Source organism: Ciona robusta, chromosome 1, assembly GCF_009617815.1.
Source record: "Ciona robusta chromosome 1, ASM961781v2".
Classification (NCBI taxonomy): Eukaryota; Metazoa; Chordata; class Ascidiacea; order Phlebobranchia; family Cionidae; genus Ciona; species Ciona robusta.
The window spans coordinates 5,537,256-5,555,649 of record NC_143235.1 but is presented as its reverse complement, the minus strand read 5'-3'; the positions used below and the strand labels follow the sequence as shown (position 1 = coordinate 5,555,649).

The 18,394-nt window shown below is 33.7% G+C and overlaps 3 protein-coding genes across 4 annotated transcripts; 1 reads left to right on the top strand and 2 right to left on the bottom strand.

Annotated features, from left to right (window-relative positions):
• Positions 1-1,499: 1,499 nt before the first annotated feature.
• Positions 1,500-6,961, bottom strand: LOC149741778 (glutaminase kidney isoform, mitochondrial-like). Of its 2 annotated transcripts, XM_089890948.1 has the most exons (12): positions 6,733-6,959; positions 6,385-6,511; positions 5,451-5,590; positions 4,969-5,104; positions 4,490-4,569; positions 3,894-4,057; positions 3,435-3,526; positions 3,201-3,326; positions 2,887-3,120; positions 2,547-2,646; positions 2,191-2,315; positions 1,500-2,130 (listed from the first exon to the last, which is right to left on the bottom strand). In XM_089890948.1, exons 1-12 carry the CDS (start codon positions 6,849-6,851, stop codon positions 2,047-2,049), a joined length of 1,527 nt encoding a protein of 508 aa, XP_089747074.1. In that variant the 5' UTR covers positions 6,852-6,959; the 3' UTR covers positions 1,500-2,046. The 2 variants fall into 2 exon arrangements, 1 of the variants encoding a protein (XP_089747074.1); XR_016386319.1 differs by lacking the exon at positions 2,547-2,646 and having other exon boundaries at positions 6,733-6,961.
• LOC149741777 (uncharacterized) lies at positions 6,054-11,934 on the top strand. The gene is made up of 9 exons (XM_089890955.1): positions 6,054-6,185; positions 7,256-7,380; positions 7,495-7,584; positions 7,634-7,671; positions 9,508-9,777; positions 10,379-10,459; positions 10,540-10,632; positions 10,707-10,887; positions 11,596-11,934. The coding sequence occupies exons 2-9, from the start codon at positions 7,350-7,352 to the stop codon at positions 11,793-11,795; spliced, it is 984 nt and encodes a 327-aa protein (XP_089747081.1). The 5' UTR covers positions 6,054-6,185; positions 7,256-7,349; the 3' UTR covers positions 11,796-11,934.
• Positions 11,935-12,199: 265 nt separating this feature from the next.
• LOC149741776 (Golgi phosphoprotein 3-like) lies at positions 12,200-17,031 on the bottom strand. The gene is made up of 4 exons (XM_089890956.1): positions 16,818-17,031; positions 16,199-16,406; positions 13,836-13,928; positions 12,200-13,430 (listed from the first exon to the last, which is right to left on the bottom strand). The coding sequence occupies exons 1-4, from the start codon at positions 16,943-16,945 to the stop codon at positions 12,984-12,986; spliced, it is 876 nt and encodes a 291-aa protein (XP_089747082.1). The 5' UTR covers positions 16,946-17,031; the 3' UTR covers positions 12,200-12,983.
• Between the last annotated feature and the right edge of the window lie 1,363 nt (positions 17,032-18,394).

Here is an 18,394-nt window from a genome sequence, read left to right as displayed (position 1 = left end):
AAACTAGATTTAACAATATTGCGCTAAAATAAGCTAACCCAATGTTGATACGCGCATAAACCAATGACCATGCAAAATAACGCGGTAAGCGAGTTATCATATGACGAGTTTAATGCGAATCGCTATTCGCATTAACTTTTTTACCATGCAAAAAGGGTATAAGTGTCCTATATTCTCCCACCCTACTGTCCTGGGTGTTGCGGTAATGGGCCTGGGTTTTTTTACCATGCAAAAAGGGTATAAGTGTCCTATCTTCTCCCACCCTACTCTATTATATTCCTTGTTTTCGCTGTACAAAATAGAACAATAATACCAGAGGCAAGTTTAACAATAAAGTGATTTGGCTAGTAAATATCGGGTCATTATGATGTTTGACGTTTTTGAGCACGGTAGTGGTCATATAGATCCTTTTTCGTCGAACGGTTGTTCTTGGCTTTGTTGTTGTTGTTGTTGTTGCTGATATGGCGATTTTTTTCCGCACTTATCCTAATTCTCAATTCTAGCATTTTCTTTAATCTCTTTATTGAAATCAAATCGTAATATATATATATTTTTTTAATTTTCAGACTAAATTTTCAGATTTAAAACCGCACAATTAGCGTGTGTGCACCGAAGCGTAGACGAGTGCCTTTTTCTTATCGTTATCTTCGGTATAAACACCGCGTCTCTCGTTTCTTCGCTCTTTTAGTTTACTTCTCGCGATAAATCATTATGCAGCCGCCACAATATGAAGAATATAAACTTCTAACATTACCTATAATACTGCGTGATTACGGTTTATCCATGGCGCCCTCTATAACAGGCCTGTTATAGAGGGCGCCATGGGTTTATCCAAATTCACAAAAGCAAACGTCTTTAAGCGACGACAAGGTTAATTAGTGTAAGTTTACATGTCAACACATGGTACAGGAGTTGTACAAAGCGTATTTACACATATTCTTTACCCAACTTTCATTCCTTATACGTCTTAAGTTTAATGAGTTTTAATACACGACTAAATGCATTCTATCTACTGCTCCACAGTCACCAATGGCGACTGAAACCCGCTTTGTTGGTTACTTTTGATTTGTTTTTGATCGATCTCAGTCGACCATTGTAGTGATAGGGGTAATTAATACTATGCAAATTCGTTTATGCCGTGCTCATGCATTATATCTGTGTGATCTCTTGTTTAAGTCATAGCGACGCCAACAGTACAGATGCTTAGTAGAAATATTCCTTGAAACAGTGCAAAATTTATTTAATGTATTTTTCAATATTTTGCCCTGTAACCTTTTCTAGCTGGACCGTACTTTATAGGTCTCGCATTTTATTGGTTCCGACCTACTGCGCATCACCACCGGTTCTCAAATACTTGTTCCAACTGTTGAATTTGTAGCGAGCACTATTGCACATTCGCCGCACCTCTACTGCGCGGGCGCACCGTTTTGAAACAAATATAATCCCCAACCGGTCCAAATTTATTACGACCCACCTTTGAAAGGGATCCAGACACGACGTTTACACTTCGACACTTTATTTTTCAATTTAAATTTAGCAGAACTAAATTGAGCATGTTATTTATTGACTAGAATAAGCACTACTTACGAACTTAAAAACTAACAAACAAAAATATCACTACACCGGTAACAAATTGTTATAGGACTAGTTTTAAGCCCCAGTCCTGGTGTTGCTGATTAAGCACGAAGAAACTGGAAGCAATTTCTTTAAATGTGATAAAAAATAATTGTATGCAACTCTCTCCATGTATACATAATTTCTGTATTAATAAAAATTTAAATTATTTAATAAATAGCCCATTACAATCACTTGTTAAAATGGTTTAACATAACATAATTTTAAACGAATGAGATTACGTGATATTAAAAATTGTGCAAATTGTCTACAAAACACATGGTGGTATTACTAATTATTTGACAGGTAAGTTTAAATGGCTTGTGTATATAAGGATGCTGGATACAAAAGGCAAGGTAAAACAAATCAAAAGTTTTGGGGTCAGCACAGATCTGTTGATTGTATTCATTAGAGAATGTTTTGGGTGATTGCTCAGTCATGCTGAATGCTATCATCTGTCTCGGAATCATATTCATACATTACCTTATAAAGATAACTTAATCTCATCTCATCACTCTAAACATAAATTAAAACGTAGTGGTAAAATTTAGCAGAGTATTTTAACACACAACTTACTGTTAACAGTCTGTTTAGTTTTCTTGGGTCCTTTTTCTTTACTGAATGTAAAAGATCATCATACGTATGAAAATTGAATGTCCTCACAAGTTCTCGACAGAACTCAATACCGCGAACAGAATTTCCTGCAAAAACATGACATTACTTTCTTGTTAGTAATATATTCTTCTACTTGGCTTCAATAACAGAAGGTGCACCATGCTGTAAAATAGAAACCTGGTATAAAAAAAACAAGAATAATAAAATATTGTACATAGAACAACTTAAAAATATGATGCACTATATAAGTTTATTGTAATAAACAGATTAGAAAATCATGCATTAACAACAATTTATTTGTTATCAATACACTGTACCTTTATCATCCAGTAGCGGGCTTCTACACATAAATCCCATTACATTTGGAATAACAACAAGTAACCCCCCTGCTACACCAGATTTTGCTGGTAAGCCAACCTATAAATACGATCTTATAATTAAAAATAATAAACAAATTTAAATTTAACTTCGGAATCTGTACTGTTATGAATCATATAGGATATATTAAAACTATTAACTAACAGCTTTTGTTAAACAAAACTTAGCATATATGGTAACCACACTAATTGACATTTATTTCAATATCTTTGCAATACAGGAAATTTCATCTGTATGAATATTATTTCATTTTAAATAAACAGTTGGTGAGTTTCCTACCTGAAATGCAAACTTTCCAGAATAGTCGTACATTCCACAAGAATGCATTAATGACAGTGTGTTACGAACGGATGCTGGTTGTAACAATCGATCTTTGTTTTGCAACAAAGGACTAACACCTCCATTCGCTAGGGTTGAAGCAGCAACGGCAGCACTTTGACAAGTAGTTGTTACAGCACAAAGTTGAAGATAGAAGTCAAGTGTTGTACGAAGTGAAGTATTCACAGGGAAACACTGAAATAATAATAGAATAACCTGATAAGTTACAAAACCTATATTTTACATTCCACAACTGAATATTACAAATGTTTTACATTTTTCTCCATCAAGTAGTAGGCAATTGAAAAATTTTGAAATGAAGTTTGCTTCTCAGATAAAAACACAGTGTTGTCAAATGAGACATGTTCATCGGCGCACATATCTCGTAAATACTTTTGAACCTAAAATAATTGGATATTGAAATAATAGATAATGTTTGTAGCTTATCGAATTAAAAAAAAAAAACTTTATTAAGTCTGAAACGTTTACAAGCAATCAAGCCTACTCACATATTCAAATCTTTCTGATAGCAGCTGATCTGGTTTAATAAGGGAACATACAACAATAGCTCCAGAATTTATTAAAGGATTATGTGGCTTGTCTGTAATGTATTATTTTGTAAATGATGTGTGTAAAATTAAGACAATACAGTATTACACATTATAATTTATTTTCTATGTGATTCAGGAAACTTATTAATTTAATATCTTTTCTTGCAATTGCAGTTTTTAAAAATATGCCCAGAAGAACCAAATTTATATGACAGGATTGTCCATTAGGTTTGTGACAAAAGAAAAATAAATTACAATCATTTTTTTTAGATTAGTGACTGTGGTTTCTCATATATATGTAGTATAAGAAACAACGTAAGTAAAGAACCGACCTTAGGAAAACCCTCTACTTGATATTTTTGACATTTGTACATATTTAGTAGAGATAAAATATCTTTAAAATACTCAATAAAGTACCTTCAGTATTCAAGTTTAGAGCATTAAAATAAAGTCCACTAGGTTCCTGCCCCATGTAACGATGAATCATTTCAGAACTGTAATCAGAGACTGCGATTGCATAAACAAAGGGCTTCACACAAGATTGTAAACAAAATGATTCATTTGCATCACCAATTGAAAACCTGAAAAAAAAAAAAAAAAAATATAATAATCATTGTATGCAGTATTGCTACTTGCTGTTTAGAAAATTATAGCATAGAGAAGTCTAAACTTGCGTCTATCTAAATTCATTTGCAAATAAATTTTGAAATCCTTTGAACTGCAACATAGTTTTTAGGCATCATCATTTTTATCAAGTAGGCGTACATATAAGAATTATAATTAATATTACATAACAATGCAGATTAAATAATCAAAATGTATCCGATATTTCAACTTGCATATTATGCGGTAACTGTGTAAAGAATAGATGCAGTAACTGTATATCTAAACTAACCTGAACACAACACACTAAAAAAAGGAGAAATATCTTGGAGAATTTCCCGAAATATGGTCATTTTAAATTATATAAGTAGGGAATATTACTAATTCCTATTTAAAGTAATTGCTTTTACCTTTGTCCATCCACAGAGCAAATAGACAATCCCCAAGACTCCGGGTCGGCTTTCGCAAGTTGAGGAATATAATCGGCAACCTGAACAAAATTGAAATTAAAATACAACAAGAGGGCACATCTCTAAGGAATAAGCTAAAATTAGCATAATTTTAATTATCGTTTTACTACAATGGTGGATAGTCAAAAACAAACTGGACGTAACCAACAAAGTGGCATTCGGTCACCATTTGTAAGCGTGTAGCTTTTGTAAGCAACTTTTTATTGAGAATTTTTAATACGAATTTGACATTTTTACAAAACGTGTGGTCCTAGGTAGTTTTTGACTGCAATCCACATTTCTGAATCATTTTGTTTAGCAACACTTTTGACTGAGTGAACCTCAGCTTATACGACTTGGCAAAATTCCTGATACTCATACAACTAAATTTGCCAGCTTTCTAGGATTTACATTAAATATTATATAATATATATATTTACCTTTCCATGTTGACTTTTTTTAGCTGTTTCAAAACAATCAGCAATTATCTCTGTGAACTTTTCAAAGTTTGGAATAACACAACCTTTTGAAAACACTTTGCAGAATAACTTTAAAGTCACTTCGTCTTTCAGAAAACTAAAAATAGCAATGTAAGTATGTCAATGTCAGTATAGTATGTATAAAACTGTTAAACATTGGTTTATATTATTATATTATCTTATGTAATTGTAAGCTTCTGTATGCATAGTAGTTTAAAATAGCATAACTGAAATTTACCTTTAAAGAATCACTTATTGGTTAAAACAAACATTTAATTCTATTTGATAAACAAATTAAATTATAAATAAGGCAAGGGTAGCATGTACTATTAGTAAAAAACAAGAATAAATGTTGAATAAAAAAGGATCTACATTAACGTTCCCAATAAACTGCTGGGACATATGCAATCTCTATAAACAGTGGTAAGCTTTGTCACACTAACTGTAGAAAAGTGTCAGCAGTGATACTTGTGTTAATTGTCTCATTCTCATGATGAAGATTATTTGATTGCCAATCTTGAATGTTTTGGTGAAGCTGTTTTAATCTTGGATCATTCCACAATATTCCATTGCCATTTAATTTCTAAAAAAATGTTATAGCAAAGTATTAACATAATTTTAAACTCTGCAAAATCTTTTATTTCTGATTTCCCAGCCAGTTATTTATACCATACATTATATTTGTCACCGAATACAAATGAATGCAATGTACCATATTTGCAACGCAGGGAAAAGTTTCTGTAATTACATTAGTAAAACTGGGTCCACAAGTTAACTGTAAACATATTGTGTTTGCATCAATGGTAGAAACATGTTTCATACATAGACTTGAAATTATTGGTTCTTAACCACTAGGGAATTCCCCTTTATTGTGGAATGACAGCTGTTGTATGTAGATTACCAAAGCCTTACAAATACCAATGATGGTGATTATGTCTGCCTTGACTTATTACTAGGAATGAGCTGTTTTAATCATTTAATATTTACCTATAAGAAACTTTAAAAAAGATTGTTGAAAACAAAAATCAAGTAAAGTTGTATCGCCAGTGCTTTTATAAACAATATTGATTGAATGTAACGGCAGAGAGTTGTTTTATGACGAGTCTTAAGTTTTATAGACCTCGTGCCTGCTAAAGAATTACCATGTATGGAACTTTGTGGAGGATTTTCTTTTAAAGGTATATATGTATGGGCTATGTCTGATAATTCAAGCAAAACGTAAAGGATCTCTTGGTCCGGGCAATTGCGAAAAAGTTATGACACATATATGTTATAACCCCAATGGTAACAGGGTTGATGGGTTATGGGAAAATAGAACCGCTTACTAAAATTGTATGCATATGCATCTTAATTATAAAACCTAAATAGTACATACACCTCTTTTAAGTGGCGTAATGCAAGAGTTTTCTTTCCATTGCTTAGGATTTGGTAAATTAATGAGCTTGCTTCTGCTGCAGCAGCTGTTCCAGTGATGTGGTTGCGTTGAGAGTTAACTACCGATTGCCTGGATGGAAATTTTTATCTATTTGTATATTAGTTGTTACTCAGAATAGGTTAAACAAAAATTATCTAGCAATGTTAATAAAACAAGACAGTTCCAGTTTAAACCCCCCCTATATTACCACTAACATATTACCCAATCTGTAACATCAGATCATTTTACAAGTTCCCAACATACATACAGAACTGTAGTCTTAATTGTTTAACAAAATAAAATACACTTACTGAACATAACTAAAAACACGAGCATGTTTAAACGGCAAATACTGAGAAGCGTACATGCCCTTGAGTTTGAGGTACTCTTGATTAAATAGCACACAGATGTTTGTCTTTCTCAACCACATGCCGGCTTGCGCAACAAAACGACAATCCTAATCAATAAATACTAAATTTCATTAACATTTCTGTTTGTATAGCTGTAAGGAAATGCTACCAGCATGTAAGTACACACAACAACACACTTGATACCGTGATTAATAAAGAAAAGAAAAGTACAAACGTAAAACCAATCTGGCTTTAATCTCTTTGCGTACAACGTATAAGCAGTACTGAATTACGAAAACTCGTCACAGGGCATCTGTCTTCAATGTTTACATCGCTTGAAAAAAAAAAACACGTTTTAAAAAATATGACGTACTTCCGGTTTTGCATATTTTTAAAATAACATTTAGGGCCGTTTTTTATAATGCACCGACAAAATTTCGTTTGTTTTATAATAATGGGAAAATTACCATTAATTTTTTTAAAGGTTTTTCAAAATATGAAACCATAGATACTCTAAGATGAAACAACCATCTGAATGATTGGTGACGCGAAAGAATCCCCTTTTTCCGTGAATCAGAATGACGTCAAAAAAAGAAACTAATAATAATTGTAAGTTTTGGTAATCTGTATTAATTCATAACTTGATTGGTACACACTCTTAATGTATCGATGGTCGGCCTAAATATTCTTCCAGCATTATAAACAATTGTTTTAAAAAAACAGATTATTTCATCAAGGGCATCGGAGGTTACGCACTTGCTGTGGTGGTGGTAGTAATCATTATAATCACGTTAATATATGAGCGTTCTGTTGGTAAGTGCGTCCTATCTGCAGTTTGAACTTTGATCATACGGTTTTACAGGTTTGTTTGTGTGTCCAGTTCTAAGAGGTGAAAAAAACGTGAGTATATGTGCTCTAGGACAGGTACCGTTGTCGTAATGTAATATATTCGTTCCGATTGATATATTTGTACAAGACGCTATTGCGCATGCGTAGTAGATCGAAACAAATACAATACAAGGTATAATAAATATGTTATACCGACTAAAACAGTCCGGAGAAAAATATTACTTTATTTAACTTTCTTTTTTGAATTTTTTTCCATCAGAATAACATACCAGTGACGTACATAGATGTATAGTAGGGTGGGGAAGATGGGACACTTTGTCAGACGAGACTCTTTTTTAATTTTCTTTTTACGGACCCCCATTTAATGATAATCAGGAAGGTTACAGAATTTTCCGACAGTATTACCACGACTTTTTAAAACGCCCGTCAAAGCTGATTATACTGTTTTTAAATATTAAAAAAATATATAAAATAGGTACAGCATACTTTGAACATGTAAAAAATGCGAAATAGTAAGGTGCTATTTTTAATGCTCGTTAAATCATAGTAAAGCCAATGATTATTTTTTAGTTTGCGTGTGCGAACGATTAAACTAGTTTCATAGCTTCATAAAACAACCTTGTATATTTCGTACAGTTTGATTTTGTCTCATAAACTAGTTTTAGTTTTGTAAAAAAAACACTGAGATAAAAGCATAAAGAAAATAGGCAGGGGTCAATATGACTTTAATTTGAGATAAAAACAGCAAAAAAATATCGGTTTAACGTTGTATATGTGAAGTTTACATGGCAAAAAAAACTAGCACAGCCTGTTAAACTCGGTAGGTTAACTACAAGTTGTAGAATACTGCTAATGTGCCGGCGCCGTGGAGTAGTGGTTAGCGCGCCTGCCTCTAACCCAGAGGTAATGGGTTCAAGGCTCGTCGCTGCTACCATTGTGGGCGTTTGTTTCCTTGAGCAAGACACTTAACGGCAATTGCTCCAACCCAGTGGTCACTAATGGGTTGTCCAAATTATCAGCCATACATAAAAATGAAAAAAATCCAAAAAAAAATAATCACCCACAAAGTAACATACTTGGTAACTCGTAAGCTGGCGCTACCTCGCACACCGGTGTTATAACGACTGTCGTTTTCCGGCGACGCGAGGATAAAGTAAGTTACATTCATTCATTCATTCATTCATTCATTCAATGTAAATATATATCAATTTAGAGTCCCCACATTGTAGTTTTGTATGTTTTCATTGCCAAACTTTGAAAGATTTGCTTTTAATTTAGTAATTTATACCTCAGAGGATTTTCAACTATAAGATACTGATATAATAAAAAGACAATATTTTGAAAATATATTCGAAATTTGGTCATTTGCACTTGGTGTTAATTTATAAGAAGGGGCTTGTGCCAAAAATTTCACTTGTTGTGCGAATAGTTAAATAACTCCCCGTGTGTTTTGTTATATTTTATTAAATTGGTGTCAATTAATAAAGGAATGATATAGTACTAATTCGTGCTATTAACCAAAAACCGTCATCTATTTTGATTTCGGAAATATTTGGCAATATGTGCTAAGTCTCCTCCTATCTTCCCCCATTCTATTATATTAATAGTTTATATTTTTTCGAATTATTAAAATTTTATTTAAAATCGATACCGCTGGGGTCTAGTTAGTACGATGGCCAAATTTTATGTTAGTAGCACGAGTAGAAGGTATTTCGAAAGTTGCCGCTATAATTTTTGTATTCTAGGATCACCTTGGTCCACCAACACCTGTTAATGATAAGTGAATTAAACTAGCATAAAATAAGCCCTAACATCAAGCACGGCATATTACTATAACAGAGTAGGTCATATCGTGTTCTAACCAAGAACAACCTTTTCTTGATTTAGTCTGTTGCATCTGACCCGATTGCACTTGATCTCATCGGCGGCAATGACTTACCGGTAGTACCGCCCACAACAACAACAACAACAACAACAAAAACAACAAAAACAACAAAAACAACAAAAACAACAATTTCACATTCGCAACCAATAATAACAAATTCAATTGAAAGTTCAACAAAACTGCCAGAAGATACTTATAGTGATAAATATATCACAAAAGCACCTCCCAGAAATGCAACATTACTGCTAATCATTCTGCTGCGATTACATTTTGTAAGTTTAGCTTATTGCTTGCATATTTATAGATTTTATCTAAGCGACTTACAGGCATGGTTTGTGTGGCATCACCTTCTTGTGTATATATTTTGTTGTTTTTAATTCAAGCGCATATTTATGTTTAACAGTTTAAATGTACTTTATAGCCAGCAATAGCCCAGATCCATAAGTCAATGCAAGTGCACATTACTGGGCTATTAGCTGATGCATTAAAACAATAATTCACTTTTTCGTGGAAGCTTAGTAGGGCGGGGCAAGATTGTTTATTTTTTTTATTTCTGACGGCGAAAAAAAGTAATTACCATTCCAGCCTATGCTCATTTGATCATGTCCGCTCCAAACCCAACCATACTGCCTGGCGCCGTCACACAATAGTTATGTTAAAGTCATTTAATAATCAAAGTTAACAAGGATTTTAATCTGTCCCATTCTACCCCGCTAATTGTTTTCTAATCGCTAAAAATTACATCTGCTATGCGATTCGACTGTTGTGTGTTTTAATACATATTTGTAAATTTAAAGTGTTGTTAATTAATAAAGGCATGATAGTACAAATGCATGGTATTACCCAAAACTATAGATGTAAGTGTTTTTGTAGAATAACAGTCTTCCTTACGTATCGAAAACTGATCCAAAAGGAATAAATTTTATGAAAACAACCATTATTCTACGCAATACGGTAAGTAATGAAGGTTAAAGAAAACATGTGTTAAAAACTTATCGATAAGTAACCTTAAAATCAAAATTCAATTCGATTAGTTTCAAGATTTTCTTGCACAAGTCGGATTTACTGGTATACAACACATCTCAGTGCGTTTGACTTTCTATGATTCTGACAATTGGATAAACTCGGTAAGAGTTGGTGTAAAATATACATGCTGAACCCTATTGACTAAACATTTACACCGAATTTTACCCTTTGCCAGGTGATGGTTCTAGTTTACGCAGATTGGATACCAAATATGAGAATCCTTCAGCATTACAATATTGGTCACGGTAGTGGATCAAACTATGGTTTTAATTTTTTTCCTGATTGTGAAACAAACATGCTGTCATATTACTTCCTGAAAATGACAAATTATAAGGGATACCTGAGCACAATTAAATGTGAGTTCACGTCAACATGTCTAAGCTACAGTCTTCATACAGTCGATCTTGCTGGATTAGTGGGAATGTGTGTGCGGTAACGTAGGAAATGAAAAATTATTCATTGCCAGTTTTATCTTTTTACGTCAAACAGTTGTTTTGCATGGGCACTTAGTGGCTATATTAGTGTCGAACAGCTGCTGGCTACCAGGCTACGTGTGCAGGCATGTATCGTAGAGGGTTGAGGAAGACTTGGGCAAAGACCGCATTATAAAACCACCTTTTGCGTGTACCCATTACAACATTTTTCAATGGCTAAAAAGCATAATGTAGTAGGGTTGGGGAAGATGGGGCACCTTTTAATTCCATTTTAATCCCATTTGGTAGTGAAAAAAGAATATTCAAAGAACTAAAAAACGTATCTTCACGACCGTATAATACTGTTGCTAATTGTTTAAAACACGATCAGAATATTTCGTGTTAAAGGTGTCACGTCTTTCCTCACCATACTATATAGTAATATATATGGTCATTATGAATGCACACTAAATCATATTAAATTGCCAGTGTTTTAAGTATGCAAGTTTTTTAAGTTTGCGAGTGAGGATACGGGTTTATAATTCTTGTTTACCATTGTTAACTAGGGCGAGAAATTACAAAGGTGTCCCATCTTGTGTAATTTTCTTTAGATCATATCAGTTGTGCAATATTGCTCGTGTGCTTTTACAGACCCTGGAGATCTGTTGAGCTTGCGCTGGACAACCAAAACTACGAACGACTTGATTGAAAACTTGCACCCATATCTCAAGCTGTGTGTAAATTCACAGAAGTTCCAACTGTGGAAACCGTTTGACTGTTTGCGCTATTATACTTCTGCATGGTACTGGATTTGCGATGGAGTAAACAGGACATATGAACTACATCGTTGAACAAAAGAAATTATTTTTTGAGATGGAATTACTTTAAACAAACATTTGAAATATCTGAATACACGAAGCGCATGTTTAAATATACTAACTTTTTCATATTTGCAGAAAGCTATATTACATAATGTTTATTACATGAATAATGGTACATACAACATTTATCGCCATACAATAAATGGTAGCAGTGACCTACTTGTAGAAAGCATGCAAGACCTCTGGATCACACATGAAAATTCTGTAACAATTTGCAAACAAGGAATCTAGTAAAATAAACATATTTGCCGTTTAGTGAAGCTGAATCGCCCATGAAGCTAAAGTGTTCTAAAAGTGGCACCAAGTTATTTACACTGCTTTCAATTTTAAATGGAATCCAAACGCAAAATACCTGAAAATACAGACAAAGGACATATTGAACTGTGCGAACAACTTCCTCTATATTGTTGATATAGAATTAACATACAAATTCTAAAATATTTTTCAAGACCTTTGTGGGATTTACATAATACAATATGCAGTGTGTAAAAGCTTCATAAGGAGCGGGTAACGATTAAACATTATGATGATGATATAAGTGTACCAAATTAATTTTGAGCGAGCAACTTATACATTTCTACCAATGAATCATGTTGTTTGTAGAAGAATCTGTTACCAAAGGAAAGTTAATATACAAGAAAACTCTACAGGAGGGATGTATTTACACTTGAATACATATTTGGTCGGAGGAACTAATTTTAAAATTAACAGAATGATATTCCAGCACTTGTTTATAGATGGTGACTGAATAAAGAGCAACTACATTAAGTTTGGAAACCAATAAGCGCCAACTTAGCATTTAAGCAAACTTGGTCAAATATAAATTAACTTAAATAAAGTTTGCATTACTTTAAAACAATCTGTGAAATAAAAACGCCACTTTTATGCAAACTATCGAACAACAGGTCAACAAAAAAAGGACGAATGTCCAGAATAGTGCAGTATGGTTAAGCAAACTACCAATCTAGTATGGTTTCAAAATAGGGGTGGTTGTACATTGGCAACATAAGTATAACACTTCCTCATAATGCTAGTGGAAAGCCTTCTTAAATAAACCAAAGTAAGGAAATGCAAATCTACTTTTTCGTTCAAATATATGTACAGGATTAAAATGCTCCAGTTACCATTAAGAACAACCACCCCTGTATGTTTGGTATATTATTTTAAATAAGCAGACACAACAGCCCACATAAGTTCGTTATTGTTACTGTGTGTTGATTGATCTTCCACATCTATTTCCAGCAGATGACGAACACGTCTCATCGCAACATCATAATCTTCATCAGAAAGTGGTTGGAAGGCATTTTCAAGAACATCGCTGGCATGTGCAAGATAAATGAGGGCAAGTGTACGTCTGTCCATTTTTGAAATATCATTGGGCCATTTCGAAAGCACAGCTTCTTGGATTCGTTTGATTAATCTTGTCTTCACTGTGTCGTCACACACTGGGTGGGTTGTGAGGTCAAAGAGAAGAAAGTTTTGCTTTCCTGTTGAGAGGACACCTTTCTCAACAAGATTCTTAGCAATCCTTTCACGTACGTTCCGCAACTGAAAATGTAATTTCAGTGGATTCCATGTTTCACCTGATAATAGGTCAATCCAACCCTAAAAGTGGTGTATAAATGGTTGTTATTAGTAAGTAAACATTAATGTATATTTGTATAGTGTAAACAGACTACCAAGAAAATTATGAGTCAAAAATAAAATACTCTGTAGTTAAAACATTCAACCAGAGCAGAAACACCATCTTTTTTGGTCTAAAATGTACGCGTGTGAGCTCGGTCTCGTACAGCAAAACATTGTTGAGGTTCAGGACGTTTAGCACAGGCAATCCAAATGAGGTTACTCAAACAATTTGCCAGAAAATGTGGTTCTTTAAAAAAGCAAACACCGTAAGAAAATGGATTTTATGCATCCCTAGGTTTTAGAATATTTTTGTTTATAATTAAAAATTTTGCCTATGTATTTATAGGCCCTATACAATTTATGGTGATGCATTGAATCACATACTTGCACGCCTTCTTCAGCTCCACTTCTACGAATGTGATTGAGTGCTTCATCTAATATAACATCACCAGTTGGAGCATCGTTCTTAGAACGAATCTAAAAAATAAAAATAACAAATTCTTACTTCTTACAAAATAAAGTTCAAATACAAAAGCACAAAAGAAATATATTCTACTCAATTTCTTATATTTTATTTTAGATAGACAGTCGTGATGCTGATATGGATGCACATTACAGAAGAGTTTCAAATGTAGAATATCGAATCTTTTTTTATTTATAGGGAAAAATAATTTACCACATAAATCAGTTTATTGACCCTTCAATAGTAGCCATGTTGGATCATGAGCTATAAATTGTACCATTGGGTATTTTTGCGTTATGATCATTGGTGGCAGAATTTTTTGCATTTGGCGTTTTCGCACCATACAATATGCAAAACATACAAGATTTCGTCATTTTTAAGGGAATAAAGAGCTTCAATCCTCGCAGAATGATAGTGTGAAAACGCCAAAACCGTAACTATGTATGAAGTCGAAACGTATCAACTTTTAAAAAGACATTGCAAAACGTTTTTTTTCAAAAGTTCCACAAACACAAGAATATTATTTTTTAAATCCTTACTTTCTAAATTTGTAAATATATAATTCAAGAAATGACATATGATGACAACATTAAACAGAATACCAAATTTTGTCATTAGGTTCAAGTTCAAAACGATTTAAATCTCTTGATTAGAAATTCTGTAATGTGCATCCTTAATGATATGTAGGGATGTGCTGAAGTTGAAAAAGCTCGGGTTCGCCGAGCGCCGAGCTTCAACGAAAAGCTCGGCACGAGCCCGAGCACCTATGACGTCATCAAGGAGAAAGGCGTACGAGAATGCGTTCCTATTCAGCCGAAAAGCGCCGCTAATCAAAATAATACAGAACACGTGGTTTGCGGTTAAAGACGCGTCTCGCTTTTCATAATTTCTACTGTTGCAAAATGTAAAATTCATACAAAAAGTATTTAATTAAAAAAATATTTATAACTGTTACAGCCAGTGGCGCAACTAGCAAGTTTCTACGCATGTTCATCTTGGATAATGTAACGATTATTTACGTCAGAATAAACCTTTACGATCGTTACATCACAAACGAGATTGTTGGAAAACAATCGTGTTTTATTCGCTTCTATACGATCTGCAGTTTGTGTATAATTTTTGTTTCTGATGATTAGTTTAATGCAGGTAAATCGCGATTATGTAAATTTTAATTGATACAAATATAAGAGCGAGGAGCGACGCTATCAGTAAATTAGAACCAACGCAAATTGTAATATGATATTACAAAGTATCGTCCCGGTCGAGCTTGGACAGAAGCCAAAAAACATCGTTTGATGGCGCCGCACGAGAACCAGAGTTTCATTACGTCATTTTTCACGAGAATAAATTCACAACGATTGCTTCGTTTGTTACGTGTGGAATGTATGCTACCGCATGCGTCTTCCTTTATTTCATACGCCGGCGCAGAGTGTAAAAATGTGACGTTGATACACGATGTTTTGATCTCGTGGTTGGTTGGGCTGCTCAACTTGGGCAGTGGGCACATTCCTCCCGATTGTTATATTATAAAACGTCATAATTAATAGTTACGTTGCGATAGGACACGTGACGTGACAATTGAATAAAAAATTGTTCTAATTCCAAGCAAAGGAATGTTATATTGAATGCAACGCGTGTGTGTGCGTCTTAGCATTTTCTGGCTGTGTGCGTGTCTGCGGTAAAGGTGGCTTAGGGGTTGCAAAACCCTGTGGTTGCAAAAGCGTGGTTGCAGCAATTTATATTATTTCATTATAAAAAAGTTTAAGAGTTTTTGGCTTTTTATTTAAAATGTGATACGAAAACATTGGGCGCTCGTGTAATTCGACACCGGCTGTAACTCGATACCGGCAAATTGCTGACGTTGCGATTCGTTACTTGCGAGAGAGCAAATTCACAACGAACGAAAAACAATTAAAGAGAAAGCTACGCTGACTAGTCTCGTTATCTTTTAGTAGCTTCACTTTTTTCATTTTTAATATTTTTCGCTCTCGCGTGCAACATTATAGCATAAGGCTCGGCGCTCGGCCCAGTTTTCAGCCGAGCGCCGAGCGTCAAAAAAGGAGACGCTCGGGCACGAGCTTTTGAGTTCGGGCTCGGCTCGGCACATCCCTAATGATATGTACCCATTCATTAGAGCTATTCTCTCTTGTCTTGCAAAATATTGATCCACATTTTAATTTTTTCTACTAAATAATTGAATCAAAAAAAAAACAGCCTTAAAGAAGTAATAGGTATAAAAATCAAGGACAAGGATAAAATCATCCAAAGCATTTTGAAACATTACCTTTCTCACTAAAAGTGATTTTCTCCTTGCTTGTTGTTTCTCCAGTTGTATTCTTCCTCTTAAAGCAAGTTCAACCAAGATACAACCTCGAAGACCTGATGATATACAATCATTCCAAAATGAGGTGTAACCCTCCCTATCCTTTAATCCAAGGAGCAATATCTCCTCTAGCAAAGTAAGGCGCATATCTTTATCAGATTCCATGTTTCTGAAAATTATGACATAGACTCATTATTTGAACAAAAAGGTAAACAAGATAGCAAAAGGGCAAACTAACGAAACATAAAATATTGTATATCAAGATGAACAGTAAAAAATCTGAAAAAAAAAGATCTGAAAAAATTACATGAAGTGGAGTTTTCAGTTTCTAAACTATCTATTTTTTAAAGATTTTATTCAATCAATGTTTATTATAAGGAGGAAGTTAATTAAATAGGATTTGGTATAACTTGTTAAAGCACTGTTAACCACTATGTACCAATAAGTGCCTGTAGCTGAATTAAACCTGGCTTTGGCTAAATTTAATATAAATGGTATTTGAAACTTCATATTGAAAACATTAGCTTGAACATATAATGTATCATATTAAAACTCTTTTAAAAAAACTAAATAAACCTACTTTTCACAATCGCTGTTATTATCATCATCATCACTTTGTGCTTGTCGTTTTGAATTAGCAGCAGCAGCCATGGTTGCCTCCGTTCTCCTCTTTACCAGGCCTGAAGTATTCTCAGTATACAAAGACATTCTTACTAATCTTGTCACAGAATACTAATCTTTTATGTTTTTCTTTAATCTACTATTTGAAAGACCTATGTAGGAAAAAATCATTTAAAGTTATAACACAGATGTTCATACACCTCGTGCCAGCTTACGAGTTACCATGTATGTTACTTTGTAGGTGATTGTTTTTTGATACTTTAATTTTTTATGTGTGGCTGTTAATTTGGACAACCCATTAATGACCACTGGGTTGGAGCAATTGCCGTTAAGTGTCTTGCCCATGGACACTTACGCCAAAATTTGGTAGCAGCGACGAGGCCTGAACCCATTACCTCTGGGTACGAGGCAGACGCACTAACCACTTTGCCACAGCGCTGGATATGAAATAATATTGCCAACAACTTAAGAAAAATAAATGGAGGATAGGAAATTACTTCGTCACATTTAAAGAAATACTCACTGCAACAACAAATCGTGTTTTTTTTTAATCTTAGGCAGTAACCAGCAACAGCAAGTATTAATTTTAGGGTATACAGTGATGAGCTATAAATTGTACCAATTTGGAAAATATATCATTTTGCATAGTTTTAAGGTAAAAGGACAACTATTCCACCTTTAATTCAATTTCTTTTTTAAGTGAAAAATAAGAAATATTCTGCTTACATATTAATTAAGGTATGGTAAATAAATTAATAAATTCAAACCAGTTTAAAAATTTTTCCGATAGAATTTTAACAAATACAGAACTCTTAATGGTAAAATATCAGTGTGCCTAACACTGTAGCGCTAATACTTAATAATAATGTCTACGCTTACAACAATTAAATAAACCATCAGGGTAAAAGTCCAAATCGTATGTTCTATGAAGCAAACACATCATTTAATTTTAATACGTTAAATGCATTCAATCATCATTATGGTAATAATTGGAGCAGCAATTGCTGTAAGTTGCAACAATCTAAGTGTCAAGTAAACCTTTTAAGGCAAATAATTACCACGTGAATTGATAAGTATTTACCTAACTTGGCATAACAACCGTAGTTATGATAAATGAATATTTCGTTATCGTTATTTGGTTTGAATTCACTCTATTCATATAATTTAGTTTTTTTGTCAAAATTACACCGGTTTCCTGCTTCACAAGAATCCTGGGAAGATTTTAATGCTCAAATTCTACCAGTGGCGAATGAGAATCTGGCATTTTAATAAAAAGGCGCTCAAACCAAGGTTCATATCAGGCGTAGGGATGCACATTACAGAATTTTGAATCCGTGAGATTCGAATCTGAAAATTACGGGATTCGGTATTCTGTTTAATGACGTCATCATACATCATCTCTTGAACTAAACTAACTAAGAGAAAACGTTCCGCAGCGTCTTTTTAAAGGTTGCTATACGTTTCGGCTTGTCTTGGCTTCATACGTTTTTTCTTATAATTCCAAAAAGATTCAAATTCTAGATTCGGAATTCTAGA

What these genes read in the sequence shown, in the direction of transcription:
- LOC149741778 (XM_089890948.1), bottom strand. Translation starts at nt 6,851, where the DNA reads ATGTGGTTGAGAAAGACAAACATCTGTGTGCTATTTAATCAAGAGTAC. An exon ending in CGTGTTTTTAGTTATGTTCA is followed by an intron (nt 6,512 to 6,732) that starts GTAAGTGTATTT and finishes ATTTCCATCCAG; the next exon opens with GCAATCGGTAGTTAACTCTC. An exon ending in ACTGCTGACACTTTTCTACA is followed by an intron (nt 5,105 to 5,450) that starts GTTAGTGTGACA and finishes TGCTATTTTTAG; the next exon opens with TTTTCTGAAAGACGAAGTGA.
- LOC149741776 (XM_089890956.1), bottom strand. Translation starts at nt 16,945, where the DNA reads ATGTCTTTGTATACTGAGAATACTTCAGGCCTGGTAAAGAGGAGAACG. An exon ending in AATAACAGCGATTGTGAAAA is followed by an intron (nt 16,407 to 16,817) that starts GTAGGTTTATTT and finishes CATAATTTTCAG; the next exon opens with AAACATGGAATCTGATAAAG. An exon ending in AATCACTTTTAGTGAGAAAG is followed by an intron (nt 13,929 to 16,198) that starts GTAATGTTTCAA and finishes TTTATTTTTTAG; the next exon opens with ATTCGTTCTAAGAACGATGC.
- LOC149741777 (XM_089890955.1), top strand. Translation starts at nt 7,350, where the DNA reads ATGACGTCAAAAAAAGAAACTAATAATAATT. An exon ending in AAAAGAAACTAATAATAATT is followed by an intron (nt 7,381 to 7,494) that starts GTAAGTTTTGGT and finishes TTAAAAAAACAG; the next exon opens with ATTATTTCATCAAGGGCATC. An exon ending in TTCTAAGAGGTGAAAAAAAC is followed by an intron (nt 7,672 to 9,507) that starts GTGAGTATATGT and finishes TTCTTGATTTAG; the next exon opens with TCTGTTGCATCTGACCCGAT.